The sequence below is a fragment of the Cygnus atratus genome, chromosome 13, assembly GCF_013377495.2.
Source record: "Cygnus atratus isolate AKBS03 ecotype Queensland, Australia chromosome 13, CAtr_DNAZoo_HiC_assembly, whole genome shotgun sequence".
NCBI classification, from domain to species: Eukaryota; Metazoa; Chordata; class Aves; order Anseriformes; family Anatidae; genus Cygnus; species Cygnus atratus.
The window spans coordinates 18,617,618-18,637,267 of NC_066374.1; the positions used below are offsets into that span (position 1 = coordinate 18,617,618).

Consider the following 19,650-nt stretch of genomic DNA (forward strand, 5'->3'; position numbering starts at 1 on the left):
AAAAGGAAAAAGAAACAAAGCAGAAGGAAACGGCAAAATATGTAGGCACTACCTTTCTGCTACCTAAGTCAGAGGAAAGTTTACCACTGAGTCTAGCAGTATAATATCCGTGCTACTTTAAAACATTTATTTGGTAATCTACTCTGGTATTTACTATCAAATTTAGAATTAGATGAATTAAGTTGAACTTTGTGATTTGATCCTGACCACCACTATCAGTAAAGAACTCTCATTCTCTGCTTTCAAAATGTTAACTCAAACAAGTTACCTTTTGACCATTTTCTGGATTTTACCCTGAGGGAAGCGTAATGGAATGACTGTAAGAAACAAACAAACAAAAAGGAACTATGAAAAAACAATGCAGGTAGTAGTAGAAACAAGAAACAGTTAGTTTTCACCATCATCTCCATGGTTATCCTAGGGTTAGTTATCGTAGGATCTTACTTTTGTTGTTTTTCTCTTTTTACTATTATAAACATCATAAAGAAAACAACACAGTGCTAAACATACAAATTAAAATCTCATTTTTTTTCATTTATTAATTACACTTCTTGCAATCAAATCATTAAGAATGGGCATGCAGTAATTTGAAAACTGATGATATAAACTCATGAATCGCCATGCCCCAAAAGCAAATGCATACCACAGAAGTCCTTGTTAGCAACTGTGAAACCATGTATTATGTAAGAGTATAAATACCATATTACTCAAATAAAAATTAACATTAAGATTTTTTTTACATTAGTATTTAGGATAATGGAGGATTCCAACTTAAGCACTTTAAGCACTATTAAAAGCCAACATCTGAAAAGGGGACCCAAGCTACCCGAGAGGCTGAGGCAAAGTTTAGTTTCAAATAAAGGTGGAGGAGGAAGGAGTGGTTTTGCCCATGCTCAGGCCTATTTTTAACCTGTGTGTAACAATTGCCAGTTTACAGTATCGAACACCACAGACATTTTCTATTGTCTTGCAGAGATCAGTAATTTATTCCGGAGAGAGCTGGCTCAGGGAACGCCAGCTTGCACATCCATAGACAAACTGTCTCAACTCCATCCTGTGTTCTGTTTATCTCAGGTTGTTCTCCCAGTCAGTCGCAGTATGAACGCTTCACACAAAAAATACTGTAATTCTGACAGGTGACAAGCTCTGTAAGTGTACATGCATTGTATCGCTAAGACAGTACATATTCTCCATTGACTTGATAGCTGCGAATTTATCTGCTTGTTTTGAGCATCAGAGAAGGCAAAGATTAATGTTTGTTCCTCTGCTACAGGAAACATAGTAAAAAAAAACGTCAGAAGATGAAAGAACAAAACTAAAGCTATGAGAAAGTGTTAAAAGTTGCACAGCACCACTGATGTTTTACTGATGTACTATAAGCTGCAGCAGTAGAACTAGCCATAGCGTGCCAAGAGGAGTTCTGTGGTGACCGTGGCTGAAAGAACCTGGTCAGTGCTCCTCTTTCTGCATAGCAATGCGTTAGGACAGAGCAGGTGTCTGTTTGTGAATAAGAAATCACCACATTTTTCCACAATTTAGGCTAAAAAATACAGTGATGAAATAGAACTCTGTACATTTAATCACATCTGAAAACTGTAATTTAATTAAAGAGCTGCAAGAAATTGAACAGCTGGAGGATATACGCATTAGGACACTCACCAGAAACCGGCATGGATCATTCAGAATAGCAGTTTTAAAAGGAACGAAAATGCAAGTACAACAAATCAACGAGAGCTGAAAAATCAGCTCTTCCAAAAACATAAGTTAAATAATCCTACTATGCTTTGTTTATGCATACACAAAATGCATTCAAAGCAAGAAAACTAGAGAAAGTGAAAGGTTTGCTATATCTTGGGAACAAAAGCTTAATTAGCACTGCTAACTTAGAGAATTCAAGCCTCGTATTCTGAGAGATAAAGCAACTACCATATAATTAACGTTGTGGTAAAAACTGTAGGAAAACAGTCAGAACTTGCAACTTAAAACAAGTCAGAGTTGCTATGGGAAACAGATTGATGATAGGAGAACATACTGTGGTTGTCAGCATTTAAGTTCTCATCTTAAAACCACAACACAAAGCAGAGTATTAAACAAAATGCATGTCCCCACCCCCACCTCACCCCCAACAGAAGCACACCACAGAAAAAAAAAAAAGTGATAGAACTGAATCTGTGCTACATGAAGCTAAATTAATGAGACATCAACATAATCACAGTGAAGCAGTAGGAGTGCTGTTTAGGTGTCACAGAACCACCACATGAAAAGTTAGGCTTCGTTTACGAAATGCCCTGGAGACTAGAGGTTCAGTTACCTGTCAGGATGAAGGGAACCAAGCCTATTAATGCGAGGCTGCTTGCAAATACCTCTGCTAGTTTGAGACGGGAATTTTTAGTGAAGAACATAAACATGTTCAAAACACAGCAATCAGTGCATTCACTAGTAAAGTACACAAATCAGAGGGTACACAGTGCTGATCTCCTCAGATTACATGTAGCATATTATGTGAAGTACCACGATCCTGAGGAACAGCAACAGGTTCGAGTGCTTGCCAGGGGAGGCAGCAGGCAAGGTAGGGATTGGCAGGTAGAGTCAATATATCAATAAACACAACCACAGGTTTTCACAGACTTCAGAAAATATAGTCATACACCTTCCGCTGCTGTCACTGGTCTTTAGCATCACTGCATAAATCCCTGGGAGGCAGAACGACATCTGGTAGCTTTCAAAAGTTACTTAGTGCCTACTTAGGCAAACCAAGTACTAAGTCAGAATGAAGAAACAGGCCTTCTATAAATGAAGTTCCCACTGCTTGTCCTTTCTTTGAAGTAATTGCCAAAATATGAAATGATAAAGACGTCTATATATTTTGTGTTAAAGACCTTCAAAATTGGCACTATAAAACTCTTTGAAAATCAAAATCCCATATCATTGAAAATCTAGATTCTGTATGTGTCTCTGACATAGTATGAGTGCTATTTAAATGTCTTAAGAGTCTTTAAAATTTTCTCTTCCTTTCGGGCGACATTCTCCCCAGATGTCCCTCCTCCCCAAACTAGTACACACCTTAGAACACATAATAAGGATCCAACTAAACTTAACTAAAAGTACTGCATACACACCAACCTGCTGTGGTTGCAGTAGATACTTTGCTGAATATGGGAATTATTGCTAGGTTTTTGTTTTCAGATTTTTCATAATATAGAAAAAATTGAATATCTCTAGTATCTTCTAAAGTATGCCAATTTAATTGATAGTTTTTTTAAAAGTATTTTTATAAATCATTACCTTCCTCATGGATGTGCTTCCTTGACGGTCAATGGCAGAACTAGCATATCTGGGACAGAAAAGGGGAAAGGTGTCAAATAACTACAGAAAAAAATCGTCTGATTAATAATAAACACACAAACACGAGATGCATTTCCAAATGTATGCCTTTAGATATAAACACATTTCAAAGTTATGTAAAATGCAGCACCTAAAACATGATGTTTTACACATTGTTTTCAATGAATGGTTTTAATGTTATTAAAAAAAGCACAAAATCATTCTCAATATTCTGATTTAAAAGATTCATCTGAAAATATCTAGTTTGATTATTGGCCTAAAAGTAACCAAATCAGCCAAGATTCAAAAGTAACCAAAAGAATTCAGTGAATCTTAGGAGAAATAAATCATAGGTTTTTAGTTGCAAGGCTAGCTGTTATCTGTGCATTTCATACAGCAGCGACAACATCTACCACAGGTATAACGGACTCCTACCTAGAGTTCACAATAAACTAGGAAAGAATAAATATTTTTAAACAGGAAAAAAAAAAAAAAAAAACAGAAATGCAAATAAATATGTAGGACTGTCATCTTAGGAGTTATTCATATTTTAAAATGTAACAGCTCATGGAAAGGTATTTGAACTGATAGTCTGACATTTAGGAAAGACCTACACATGTTCCATATACTGCAAATTTGGTTCCCTCCCTTGTCATTACAGAAGCAATTTGAATTATCCTTGGTTTGATAAATATGTATCTTCCTTTGAGTTATTTTCTGGGTATCTTAACTTTAGCAATACGTAAGCAGATTTATAAGCACTAAGACATTAACGAGCATGTAACTGTCGGGCCAAATCCGACGTGACTGTCAGATGTTTGCACATAAAGGAAGTCTATACAGTTCTTTCCCTGCCACCTCCTCTTTGATGCCCTGGAAGCACTTCAAAACAGGAAATTCATGAAGACCACAGCAATTTAGCAGTTAACTAAAGAAAGATTATTTAGATAATCAGAAAAACAGTAACATTTTTGCAGTACTGATATCCTAACATTGCCTTCTTGGTTGGCAAACATGGGATGCAACAGTTCCATTTGCTGCTGGAAGGAAGTCTAGTGATCACTTTTCATGCACCCAGAAGCAATCTTGATGTAAAGAATAGAAACCGATTCTTAGTAAGAGAACAACCAAGTAAACTGTCCCAAACTAAGCATGATGTAGGCTCCAACTGCTGCTACAGTTTAGTCATTGTGCTTGTTAACAGAAACATTGTGCTTGTTAGAGAAACTGGTATGCTGCTTACTTCTCAGAAAGGCAACTGTAGAGTAGAGTGCAGTTTGACTTCTTTATCCCTGGAGAAGGTCCAGGAAAGTCTCAGTTTTCTGAGGATGAATGATTAGCATCCTGACACAACGGTAGTGCACGCCATGTCAGGGTAGAACGGGAAATGCCTGAGACAGCCCCAGTTCAGCAGCCCTGTTTGTTAATTTTTCTCTTGTTAAGAAAAGGGGACATCTTCTGCATAAGTTTCTCATATAAATACTATGTGCACAAAAATCTCTCTCTAGATGTTTAGCAGCAGTTGTATTCCTAAATCCCTTTGATACACTGCAATAATGAAGGCTGTTAGGTCAGTACACATACGGCAGTGGTGCACCAACATTTTTAATAGCATACAGTTCTGATTCCTCAATATCAATGAGGATAGAGGAAAGCTGAAAAGGAACTCATCTGTCTCCCAAGGCAACGAAGGGGAATGTTATGGAGGTTTATGAACTCAAGAGATTTCTGAGGAAACAGATAGCCAATGTCTCCTTCAATAAAGGGGCTATATAAGCCCCTAAGTTATAGAAGATCAGCAGTTAGCTTCTTTTGTTTTGAACCTTCATTCATGAACACAATTAACATTTTTGGTATCCACGGCATCCTGCAGCAATGTTCCATATCATTTTGCTACAGGATGCCGTGGATACCAAAAATTCATACGGATGTTAGGTGCAAAATTATTATCTATTAACTTTTATTACTTATTATTAACTCTATTATTAAAATTAAATTTATTAATTATTTTAAATTAAAATTATTTCTTAATTATTATTATTAAATTATTATCTATTAGCTTTCTCCTGGAGTTCTCTAAAGGCTAACAAAGCAGGGAAGCATCACCAGAAGCTACCCATATACAATCACAAGTATTGGGCACTGATGGAAACATGGTGCTGAGTCTGAGTCAACTTTATCTGATCCATCACAGAATTTCTTATTCTCTTCTTTTCCACTTGTGCTTTAAAAAGTAAGAAAAAACAGAGGTGGGAAAGCCTTAAAAATGTGAATGCTTTTCCATACGTCATATAAATAGAAAAAGTGCAAGAATGGAAAAGAAACCGAAAGAAATCTTTTTAAAAAGAATTAAAAGGACTACAGACATTTTAACATATTCCCCAAAATCTGTCAGCCAATTGACAGTAAACAATAGGCTAGCTTCAGTCAGCAAGACAGGAAATGGTATTTTTCATATAATGATTTCCATTATTAAGAGAAATTAAATTTACCAGTATAAACAACTACTGCATTGTCAGCTAAAAACATCTATCGGTCCTGAATCAAAGGAAATTTCTAGACTGCAGTGAAAAGATGGGATAACACTGATAGATGCATAAGAAGATGCATAACATTGGCACTGAATTAAAATTATAAAAGTTAATAGGTAATTCTTAGAAGTTCTGAGCTGCCTGTAGATTACACGGATTAAAAGAAACGACTGAAAAACAAAAATGTTCAATTTACAACATTTGGTAAAGGAACGGACAGAAGCCCAAACCACTGCAAGGCAGATTTTGTCATTAATGCTCCATTTCTGTCTACCCATGGGAATGCCATAAATGCACTTCAATCCCGCTGGGCATTTTTCCCCTGATTTCTGGTCTGTTTCTTTAATCACAGCTTTGACCCATCTGGAAAGTGTCAGTTTCAATGCTTCCATTCTTTCTCTCAGCCAATATACAATATGAATAATACATCTGCTTTTTTATCTGAAAAGTCCTTGGTCAAGTTTTATTTGCTTCCATGCAAACCCAACAATGTGTCTCCTTACAGTAATCATAGACTCTTACCAGCAAAAATCTGGTAGTTATAGAAATAGCCTGCACTCAGCATTCTGAAAACTGTTCAAAAGTTATCTTATGAAAGGTCAGGAATATGTGGTCTAATGTACAATGAGCATAACTTTTCATTTGGGTACATTTTCAACAGTCTGGAAGAAAATTTTTTAAAAGGTTTTATGTCTCTCAAATACTGTTTCCAAAATTAAGTTATTCCCCAGATATTCAGATCCACAGATGATAGAAGACATGCTGACCTTTCCTTCTCTTCAGACAAGTAAATTCTCTACATGGTAGTGACAGAACCAATTAATTTATACATAAAGGAACCCTAGTATGTCATCTGTCCAATTTGTCTGTATCATACTTGGTTGAGCTATTCCTCACCTTTCCTTTTATGTAAGCAGTTGTTACAGAAGTGAAAGGGAAACGAATGAAGAGGGGCGAAAAGGCATATGGAGTTTTATAGCTATAATGGCCTAGACTGATATTTTCTAAATCAATTAGGTCAGTTGATCTTGTAAATGCTTGTTTTCATGTCCACGTATAATACTATTTTTGAAACAAACTCCAGAAGCTAGAAAAAGGAGGACCAATCACTTATGAGTAACTTGTACCAATCTAATACAAGAGCAACAAATCAAACAGATTATTTTAGGATATTTGCAAAATCAGTCATTGCATAATATGACATAAAAACTCAAGGTTAAATGCAGTCTATCTCCAGTCTCAGTATTACCGGCATACTGACTCAGTATTCAATCAGAATAGTGCTGAACATAGAGCTAAAGTAGAAAGGCTAAGAATGAGCTAAGACAAGATTGAAGTAACTGACATAGGTGGAACCAAAACACCGAATTTAGAGGACTCGAGTAAGTGTTGTGACTTTTGACTTGCATCTTAAAGGACATACAAATCAAAGTGCAATCTATTGATAAGATTTGTAATCAGTATTTCAAATGAGAAATAGTGCTATATGGTTAGAAAATAGAGATAGTGAATTACGATAAAAAAAGCAAAAGGACGAGGGATAGCAGTACTATATAGTCCAGTTCACTGTATTTGATAAAAGCTGTAAGAATCTGAAAGTACAGGCACACCTGTTGAATTATTTGTAATAAATGCTGAGAATTGTCACCTATCAAACACTGAATACATGAAATCAACAGAAGAGATGTACACCTCTCTGCACATTTGCTATCAGAGCAGTTATAGCCATTTAAAAGCATCACCAAAATCATGAGTATCCTGCATTTTCTACTAATAAAAAAAAAACCTTCTTCTTTTTGTGAACAGAAGTGACTTGTTACTTCTTCATTTATTAAGCATTACTAAACAAAGCGCAACTGTGACACTCATTCCTATTTTCCCTTCCAGGAACATGTTTTCATTTTCTACCATATAAAGATAACAACACATCTTCAAGTGTCCCATAATCTCGAGCAAGGAATAGTGTTTTTGCTTGTAAAATTCATAGAATATCTACTGAAAGCAAGGACTGATTAAATCAGCTGCATATAAATGAAGTATCCCTTGATCACATAAGCAATGCTCAAAAAGATCAGATAAAATCACTCTTACACGTTATCAGTCCTCTTAATTATAATATCCCAATTCTCTTTGTATTACCTTCAGGGTCACTAAGTCCACCATTAAATGAAAGTTATAACTCTATCAGAACAAACTGGCATATCTTGCTAGATTACTATCATTTTGGCTTCTCCACAGGTGATAGGATACAGATAATAAATCCCCAAATGATGGCCATGAATACAGTCTAGAAACAAGAATAATTATTTTAAATATTCCTTACCTTTTACCTTGTCTTTGGTATCTAGAATAGTTACAATCTATATTGTTTACTTTCTTAAGCCCCTGATTAAGGGAGCTCTGGCAGTAAGGGATTATAAACTAGAAGCAATATAAAACGATTCTAATTATAACAAGCTGCTAATAATATTTTCCATTGATTTGAAAATCATTTTAGATACTAATCACTTCTTTGATTTATATTTAATATTTGACCAAACAGAGCAACCCAAATTTGTCTTCTGATTATACAAATTTTTAAGAATTTTGTAGTCTGTGAAAATTTCCAGTATGCTTAAATTAAATTAAAAAAAAAAAAAAAAAGACAAGCATTTAGCAGAGTTTACTCTTGGGACAGAAATAACTTAACAGGGTATAAACTGTTAAGTAGTGCATTTCACTACTGCAGCGATATAACCTTCTCTGATCATTCTGACTGGGGACCTATCTGGAATGTCCCACTCGATGCACAGACTACTTTCAGAGCTTTTGTTGCAAGTCTGCTGTAAGATAGTCCCTGTTTCATAAAGTTACCTAAACGTAGGATCTCAAGATCCTTGCACAGAAGATTCAAGAGAAAATTTTGAAGCTGCTGCTTAAGCATTAGGGGCTATAGTGAAGCCAGCATTTGAAGATAGTCCCTGCTGTCAGCTGGATATCTAGAAGCATATGGGGATCCAAAACACAGAGTTTGAGTTAACACCTCCATTAATCCACAGCAGCTGAGAACAAGAAAATGGCATATCACAGCCACTGAGATGGTAAACATTTTTAGGTATTAATATTTACAAAGACATAGCCTGTTATGAAAAAGGAGCTGAGCAGTACTTCTACATGCAAGCAGTCATAAAGTAATAGTTTTAAAAACCATTTATTCAGCTAGCAGTTGGGCAATGCATGAATGATACCATTCTTTTTGCCTTCTTTTCCTGGCAGGCCTCTGTGGTTAGCAAGTTAGTAAGATCTTCAAAACCCAAGGTCATTGTAATTATGTCATGGTTTACGTTACAGACGCACATCTAGAATTCACAGATGTCAAGGCTTCCTCTTACTAGATTTTTTTTCCTGAAGTAAAATTAAGATCAAAGAACACAATGAACACTAAGCACAGTCAGAGGTCTGTGCACAGAACAGCTGCAGCAGCAGCTACATGTTAGATGCCTATTACCACTTTCTCAGCCCTGAAACAATAACAAACGGGGTGAACTGCTTCTGGTAGAAAGGAAAACAAATTAGCTGCTTCTTCGGGAACCATTTAATTCAGCTTGTCTTCTTAAAACCTAGGAGCACTCACACATTTAGTGATCCTACCTGCAATTGCAGAGGGTAATTTCCTAAATCATGACACCTGCTCAGAAGTGAGTCTCAAATTCTCCAGGGGTGACCTACTTTTCTATACACAATATTGCTTAAAAGTACAGCTCAAATTTTCTACATTGGTCAGAAAGGGGTAGAGTTTAATGTGTGAATGGCCAGTATCTTACAATGAGGAGCGTCGATGCTCTGCATAGACAGTGGAAATTTAGCTATCCCTATGCATAGGGCAGGGCCAAACACATCCAGAAATGTTCTGAAGAGAGTTTTAATGTACAAATATCTCCATTTTTTTCTGCTCAAGTCTAAGAAAAGCTACTACGTCAGCTTTACATTCTACTACTCTGAATTGTTTTATAAGCTAGATTTTATAAGCTAGAAACATTCTGTAGTCTCATATTTCTCACTCATCTGTTTTTTGGTGTTTGGCTAGTGTTTGTTTTTGGCTAAGGTTTATGGTAAATATTCCCTGCAGAATGATGTATATTCTACTACAAGCAAAAAGCATCTTTCTTACAGCTTTTGACAACTTCTTTTTAGACAAATAATGCAATCATATCATGAAAACTGCATAAATAGTCTTATTTTCATTGACTGTACAGTTATTTTATCCATATATGTGAAGCTACCCAGTGTTTGTCTCCAGCATCCCAAAACGTTATTATGTGTGTATTGTTATCTCAGCTGATTTTAAGCTGAAATATTTTCATTTAAAATTATTTGAGCCCTTAAAAGGAGGTGATTAGGAGCAAGAAGATATTTTTCTGCTTCTTTTAAAATATTTTTCAAAGTTTTGAGAAGATACAAAACGATCATGTTTTGGACCTAAAATATAAAATGTGTGGGAGAAAGATTAGAAAAGGGAGTCACTCTATAAAAGAACATGATTTGCTAGGCCCATGTAAGTTTTCCAAAATTTCATTAAGCCATATGTCCATGGAAAATATGGCAGAAGTCCAGTAGAGATTTATGTCCTGTCCACCAAGGATGCTCCATCTGGATTGTAATGCCCCTGCCAAACTGAGCATGTGCGATCCTCTCAGAGTAATTAGGCATGTTTTGCTCTGGGAAGAGCAAAATTTCTTTGCAACTCTTCCCTGTGACTGCAAGAAACTGTGGGAGTGGAGAAGAAAAACAAAAAAACGGGGCTGTGGAAAGTCAGGTAGGAGGCATCTGAGCAGCCATACTGGGATGAGGAAGGATGTAAAAGGGAGTAACAAAAAGCAACAAGAAACAAATGTGAGGGAAGAATAGGATATCATCATCTGGCATGACAGAGTTGGAATAGAAGACCAAGTCCAAACAGTAAGTAGGTGAGATTTCCAGAAACCCTTAACTTCTGAAAATTCCAATGTAAGAAGGGCGAAAGATGAAATCTAATTGCTATTAAAAAAAAAAAAGACACTTTTTTTCTTCTCATACAATAATTCCTGTTTTACAAGATGGATGCTGCTTTGGCTCTGAATTGGGTCTAAATACTAAGTCAGACTATACTTAATTTATTGCAAAAATAAGAACCTATACTTAGATGTTGAGATAATGGACTACTACATGGTGTCAATAGAGAGACACGACTGTCCTTATAAGATAAAATAGAATTTTACCCAAGATAAACTCATTTTAACTCTATCTTTACATCACCTTCATCTGAGGTAATACTACTACTCAGTTGAGTTGAATGCCATTTTAAACATGCAAACTACAATGTTTAATACACAGACATAAGAATGCTGACACTCCTGAAAAACCAGGCACCAGGTCACTTGTGTTTAGTGACGAACAACTACTTTTGTTGTACCTCAGGGTTTTAACTGTAATGCAGTAAAATTTATAATACTGAAGAAAACTGCCAATTGTAAATCCTTTCAATTGATGAAAGCGTTGTAAAGAATTTTTTTTTTTGTATTCAGTGCATGGCTTAGCTTTGTAAACAAGTTTAGGCCATATATGATGAAAAGATCAAAAAAGAATAATTATCCATATGAACACACTGCAATAAACCTTAATTATGGCATTCCATGATACCGAAGTATCTGTTACTTCAAACTTTTTCTTTAAATATGATATATTGGATGCAACTGAAGTATTCGGTACATACCACCAGGTAACAGCAAAGGAAATGAAGACAAAATTACTATGGTATTCATTAGAATTAGTTGATTAAATTCAAGTGTAAGAGAAACTTAAGTCCTCATTCTTAGCAGTTATCAAATATGAGACAATTATAAACAGTAACTTTTGTACATACTGAATTACGTGTTCATTGGAAAATTCTGCATGTTATTTCAAAAATTAGGTGAGTCATGCATTTTCATCCTCAAACTGATTCTGAAAAAATAATTTTAAAAAAAAAAAGCTGGGGTGGGAGACATCTGCTACTTTGTAGTAGGATCATTTTTTTACCCTCGTAATTTTTAATAATTTTACATCTGATGTGTTTTGAAGGAAATTCAACCTTTGTAATCTATCTTCATATTTGACGTAGTTAGCAGGTGAAACAGTTGTGTCATTTACTAAATGGTATTAATGCTTTTCTCACTAAGACCTGAAAATTTATTCCTCAAATATTGCAACTAAATTTCTACAATAATTACATGTAATTCATAGATAGATTATATAGCTATTTAAATACAAAATTAACAGAAGTAATTACCTTTCAGTATCTCCACTGACTGTGTCCCCTGCTCTCTGTAGAGAAAAACAAATAAAATTAAGCAAGACTAAAAAGTACACTTCCTTGCTGCACTCAAGGTTGTGGTAACTTCAACTGCAGTGAAAGACACAGAAGCAAACCACAGTAGTCATTCTGTAACTCTAAGGAAAAGGAAATGGAAAATTTTAATTTCAAACTAAATGTTATTTCACAATGAAGATCATGTATAAGGCAACTTAAATCTACACTTGCAAATAATCTCAGCTGCTGTAGCATTGTAACCAAAGCTCTTCAAAATAAGAAAGGAAGCTAAAAGGTTAGCATGTCAACGTTTGCAAAAATGTTAAAATGTGAAAGAGAGCTCTAGACTGTGTTAGATGTAAAGGATGAATATTGCAATATAGATATCACAAGAAAACTGTAGAGGATTTTAAGAACAATGAGGAACCTGTCATCAAAACCTTCTTCAATATCATACTTACCTAGATTTACATAATTTGATTTCCTACACTGAAGTTATTCATCTAAGGTTTGGAGATGAACATGTCTTTTAGGAGTGATTCAGCATTAAAAATAAAGTCTTCAGACTGCTTTTATTATTTAAAACCAAACTTTTTGATGGAGAAATTTTCCCACAGTAAAAAAAGCAGTTTCTCATCATGAAATACAGAAACTGACGCTTGAAATATCTTAAGACTTTAAATCCTTTCTGAATAACCAAATAGGAAACAGATTTATTTTTGGAATTCTAGTGCTTGTGTTTTAACATCACTACTTTAGGTACACTGTAAAGATATTTAATCACACACGACCTCAGCAAGCAGTCACGAAACATAACTGCATACTTCACACGTGAAAGACAGGAAGTCTGCTGGTTCTATTTTTAAGCCGGCCTGTTCTGTATTTAACTACATAGACCATAAAACGTATATTCCAACACATAAGGATTTCTAGTAAAGTTTTAAAATGTTCAGGGGACAAGCATTAATTTTTCCACCTCCTTCCTTCACATATTCCTCTGGTGTATCCATGCAAAGAATCATTTATCACCCTTTACCATGCCTTTTCTACTGTGGACAGTAGATGGTTTGCCACTGGAAGCAGCCAAAAAACCTTAAAGTACGACAGTCCGTGTGTCAATCATCAGAGCATGCTAGCATCCCAATTACCTATGATGCCCCTCATGTTCCTGCTTTCTCTATAAAATTAAATAAATAAATTTATGATAGACCTTACAATAGACCAAACCTAAGTTTTCTACAGGATGTAGGAGCAGCTACAGCAGTTGGATCTCCTTACCGAGTTAAGTATTTATTACAGACAATGTGGAAGACCATTCAAATAAGGCAACTGAGGAAGAGTATTGAAATGGTGCCCTCACGCTTAGAAGCAGGGAGTTCTCCCACATTCCTTTTGGAATTCAGGTGATGATAGGAGATCCCCATAGAGTAACTGAGCTCTAACAGGCTTTCCTGTTTAACCTGAGTGCTATAAATGACTTAACCCTTCTTAGAGTATACCTGAAATCTAAAGCGTAAAGAACATACAAAAATGAAAATATACTATCCAGAAATATTCATCAAATTTTCTTGAAAGAGCCTGAGAGATAACAGCATACATCTATAGCAAAATAGCTGTTTGAAGAGCTTCAGTAAAATCCTGCACAATAAATGTCAGATTTCTGCTGCTCTTAACACACTATTAAACATGAACGAACCGATCATCCCTGAAAATACCATGGACAGCACAGTAAAATATATTGTGCGGCCAACCAAGTAAAAGAACTCTGACAGCAGTACTACCCATACTATTGTTACCAAAGTAAAGTTTATTCATACTAAAAGGCTCAGGGGTTTTCTTCTCATGTCCCTCTGCCTTCTCATGTTACTACCTCTAGTGACTAGGAAAGTAATTTCATCAGTTTAAGTGTACTAATTCTTAACAGGTAGAGGTCTTGCTTTTCTAGCACTGCTTCCAAATTAAAGTGTTTCCAAACCAAGGTTTATTCACTTTCTCTCCAAATGGGACTCATCCCATACTCTCCTTCCCTGACAAAGCTAAGATACTTCCCCCTGTTCACACTCTGCTGGCCTACTTCTTTTCATCACTTACATTACAAACTTTCACTACCACTACAAAATACACCTATACCATGGGTGATCATCTTGGATCAGTGTTCCAAGATTCCTTTTGATCAAACAGATTCCATTAGTACAACTGCAAACGCTTGTTTGGATGTTGTGAACTCATATACATTAGACTGAAAAAGAAATTAGTGAAATATGCTTCTGCTCATAAAATGTATTTTTCTAATAGTCTTTTCTTTCAACACCACTATTTTAATAGTGCATTAATGACCACTAATTTTCAAAAATATTGAATAATGTAATCAAATTAACTAAAGGATTTAGCAGGCTTCTTTCAGCAACTTGCATGTCATTTTTATGAGCAGTTGATTCTTACATTGTTATGCTCCTGATATGTAGAGAACAAATTGCCTTATCCTAGTTCTCAAACTAAAACTTTACTTCATCTTACTAAATGTCACGTTCATGACGAGTAGACATGTGGGAGGCTCATGAAGCACAAGTCTTGCTATGCTGTCACAGACCATAAAGCACAAATTCAGTGAAATTCAGGTCACTGGCACCTATCAGCCTTCTTTCAAGTAAGCTTCACGTTTATGTGGCTCCAGCAATTTCACTGGATCTATTTCCATTTCCACTCACGGAATTCAGAAGGTGAATAAAGCTCATACATTCTACCAAGCAGATCTGATGATCCTCTCCCATCTGGAGAAACTCTTATTTACCTGAAGGTTCTATAAATAATCGATAACTAAGTAAATCATATAAAATCACAGAAAGCGAAAAACCTCTGAATTGCAGAGAGTGTAAAGATGTTTAAAAGTCATTGTTTACTTGTTAAAAGTGGGAGACTAGAACCGTTGGTAATGAGACTAGAATAGTTTGATAATGAGAGTCACTAATTGCAATGATCAAATGAAATATATTCCATCTGGATATGTCATATATTCAGATGCAAAATAGTTTTTTTTTTTATCTTCATTATAAATACTGTTTTCCTGTACTTAGATATTTAATGCTTGACAAAAAATATTTCTTCGGCTGCTTCCTTAACTCACATATTCATTATCCTAAGCATTTCTTTACACTATGCTTCATCAGAAGTGAAACAGTAGCCTTGCTGCCAGGGGCTTTATTTATCTCTCTAGCTCAGTGAGCTGAAGCCTAAGCCATTCAAGATGTAACGCTTGCAAAATTATTATGCTCTGCTAAAAATGAAAGCTGCCTTTGAGGTTTTTCTTCCACTCTCGTTGAGGGGAGAGATAATAGACACAGGAAATAATCTTATGCAAGCTACATGCGTGTACAATTCCAAATCATACTCAATTTTTAAGCTGAAAAAACTGTGACAGGTGAAAAAATTAGCTAAGGACAGAAGGAAAATATCCACTCAGAATTTTTAATTATTTTCTACGTTATCAATATTAAGTCAGTGAATAGTAGGTAATAGCAGAGCATTCTTTCAACCATTTGGGGGGATAGGGGAAGGAGGGGGAAGAGAAGATATTCCAGATCATGCATGAGATTTAAAAAGTGTTCTAAAAGAACATCTAAAAGAAGGCTGCCCTGTGACTAACAATTTCTCATGTAATAAAAAAAAAAAAAAGAGAGAGAGAAACTAAAAAAAAGATTTACATAAAGCCCACAATTCAGCAGTGATTTTGCTGCACAGGATTCTATGGGAAAGGTAAGGGAAGTGGAAGAAGGAAAGTGGCTCAGGTGGGAAGGGTGCAGTGCAGCTTCAAGAAGTTATACAGGTCAAGAAAACAGACAATTCCTTTCTCTTCCTTTTTCTCGTCTTTCCCATTCCTCAAGGTAGAGGCTACCCAAGCCCCTGCCCCATAGAGGACTGACCTGCTTTGCTATAATGCCAACAGTGCTTTCTCTCGACCTCCCAACCCCCTTGCTCATTCTCTCCCTAGGAAGCCTCCTGAGAAGGTAAAGAGGGAAAGGATGGGGGCCAAGACCCAAGTCAGTGTGTAGCGAGGAAGACTACGAGGACTGTCTTCAGAGTACTACAGCTGGCTTTCTGCACACTGATCCCTTGGTCAGTAACAGCAGGAGATGAAATCTGTACTACAAGGAAGATGAGTTGCATATTTCTATTTGGCGCATTCTTCTGGTTGATAAATATTGCAATTCTGGTAGCAGTAATATCAGTTGTTGCTAATATTTATTAACAAATGCTGAATCAGATCAATCCAAATGGCTCTTAATTTATCTTTAGAGTGTATCAACAAAATCAGAAATATTTCTTCAGGCTACAAAAAAATTAATAAAAATAAGCTTGAAATTCATTTTCTAGAATAATAGAATACAGTAAATTTTAGCTCTATTGTGATTTTCTGGAGTCAGAGGACTCTAGAATGCTTTACAAATTGCAGTTTACATATGAGAATAAAGTAAGTTAATGAATGCTTCATTTGCGACCTTTTATTGACACTTAGTACTTAGCTCATTTGAAGAAACAACAATTGAATAACAATTTAAATATGTGCCAATACAGTAGAATTATTTATGAAAGCATGGTGTATGTTTGTACATACTGTCATATTTGTTTTGCTGTGAAGCATCATAATATAATTATCAGTTTAAAGAGTTCAAAACAAAAAAGGAAGCATAACCATTTGGAAGCAAGCAGTAACACACAGCCTGTATTACGGTAGAATTGGTGAAGCAGGTATCACAGGCCACTGCAAATATATCAGTTATAACCACTGTAGTTGTGTTCAAAGCAAAATTTCAGGACGTCTCTTGTGAAATACTGCATGGCTGGATCCCAAGGCAGGTCTACACCAAACGGTGGAGGTGCCTGTACCTCACCTGAGCTTCACAACTGCACATTGCTCTATGGAGACAGATGGAGATACTGAGCTCGGACCCAGATGTACTATACTATTTCAGGGGAAAGCTCAACCATTTTTCTAAGCTACTTCTGGAACTGTAAAAAGTATCTCTGAAACAAATGCTGGTTTACATTGTGCAGATACATCAGCTAAATTTGGTCTTAGGGAATTCTACACACTGTCTTCACATTGGAGCACAGATAGAATACAAAGGGTACCAAAAATTCAGATTCAATGACGGTTGACAATTTCACTTCTTTAGTGCAGTGGAACTTAAAGGCAAAACTTTTCAGCCCAACTGACAGAATTTATTTCCCTTATTTTCCTGGATATTCTCTTTTGAGCTGTGTTTATAGATTAATGTAGAGTGTCGTTTACAGAATTATGTCTGAAGAGAACTGTAAAGAAATATATTTTTGGACGTTCGTACTGTAAGGTCACAGCCAGATACTTGTCAGCTCAAGTTTTGATGTACCCACTTAAGGTACAGTACAGATGCAAAATAATCTTATCTTGCAATCAATAAAACTAGACAGAATCAGTTCAAGGCTACAGAACCTAGAAAAACTTATTTTATCTACTCTGAGCTACTAGGTTTCTCATAATCATTCTCACAGTGATTGCACAACATACCTAGGAGGTACGGAAAGAATGTTTTCCATGTTACAGATGGGAATAAAATAAATAAAAAGAAAAGATAGAAGTTATCCAGTAATTCAGAAAGGAAACAAAGCTCTGAAGAAACTCTGCTTGACAGTTAAGTGTGTTTTTTTTTTCTTCCTGCAGTAACAGAAAGCAAGAAATAAAATATAAGCACTTTTCCTACAAAACTGGCAATGAAAAATACCTCCTTCAGTTATATGGAGCTGAATACATATGATTCTCCCAGATTCCCTCGATTATTATACTTATCATAGTAGTACTCAAATTGATCATCATCTAAAAAAAGCATCTGGAACATCTGGCACATCCCAGCATGCATACATTATAGAAAAAGACAAAAACATTGTTCCTGCATACATTTTAGTTCTCAGCATGTATCACTAAACTGTGTGTCATTTGTTGAGCTGTCTTCTGCAGCTCCAAGAACTATTAGATAGCGTTTACATCATTCAGTGCTGACAGGCATGTACTACCAACTTGTGTGATCAGCAGCAAGAAAATAAATAGCAAGTTAAGCAATCACTGTGAAACAATGAATAGCCCTAAACTAATATAATGCTTCAAATTATCTTTAAAATAAAACAAACAGGTCTACTGCTGTAGCATTCTCACTGAGTGCCCTACAGCAGCTGTTATTTGGTTTACGACACAAATACATCTTAATATGTACTAAAAATTAAATCTCTTTTACATACTGAATTTTAATTCACAGAAAATTTAGATGATCTAACAATTTTATAATCCAATTTCTTAATATATGCTACCAAAAGAAACCCCACAAAAACAACCAAACAACAACAAAAAAAGCCAACACAGTTACTTTGTAGATAATAATCCAGAAGATCAATCATCAAGTAACACCAGATGAGCAACCATTAGTTTATCTGAGAATTTAATGTAATAACCACTTGACTGAATTTGAGCTTCAGAAGCTGAATTTGAGACATTAAAACCATGAAGTTGCACATTTTGTGGATTTTCAAATTGAATCTGGAATAAGAACTCCAGTATAGACAAAAGCTGGTTCACGTGGTGCAAAATGAAACTGAGCAGCAGAAAATCTACAATTTGCTAGAGATTTTAAAAATCCCGAACAGCACTTTAAAGATGGAAAGTGTTTTCCATTCAAGATGTTTTGCCTTTTGTTTTTTTATGGGGAAAAACACTGAAGGAAAATTTTCTCAAGTATATTTGGTGTATTGTGCAGGGGTCCTACTTGATAAATCAATTTTCTTCAGAAAGAGATCTGATAGTACAAAACAAAAACAAAATAAAATTATTTTTATTATTATAAAAATACAAAATATTTCACCTCTGTTCTTTTAAGTCCATAGACTATTTCAATAATATATTTCAGCAATATTATAATGTATATACTTTTGTGATATTTAGATCTGTCTCAATACTTAGGCTTAAGCTAAAAATGTCGCTACAGAAGAGAAGGATCAGTATACATGCACAGCTATATTCTACGAAACAATCTATTAATTATAACAGAATTTTTAATTGCAATTCACTCTATGTCAGATTCAGTGACAAGCATCACGAAATTGCCTATCAACTAAATTAATCATAAATATATACTGAATGGGCAGTGTTTCTTATATGAAATATTTTACTGCATCATGGCTTTGTGGATCACTTTATATGCTGGGCAAACTGCCAATATTGCACTACCTAAATATCCATTTTATATAGTAACTCTGCATCCTCACTTCAATTTATGAAATCAGTCTAATTCTTTAATTCTAGGTTCCAAATCCACATTCCTTCCAAAGCATTAATCTAGTACCGAAGCTATGCAATTACCAATTTTGTAAAACTTTTTATATCTGTGTCTGGTAAATCTAAACTTTTTTTTTCTTTTAAATATGTATTTATGTAAGAAATACATTGCTTAAAGAAGAAAGCGA

General features: G+C 35.3%; 1 protein-coding gene across 1 annotated transcript in view; it reads right to left on the bottom strand.

Moving 5' to 3' along the window:
• Positions 1-19,650, bottom strand: part of LOC118245408 (connector enhancer of kinase suppressor of ras 2-like) — a 174,317-nt gene that overhangs the window by 23,692 nt on the left and 130,975 nt on the right. The window contains exon 15 of the mRNA XM_035541600.1: positions 256-317. Within this exon, the coding sequence (XP_035397493.1) occupies positions 256-317 (62 nt within the window). The remainder of the gene's footprint in view (positions 1-255; positions 318-19,650) is intronic.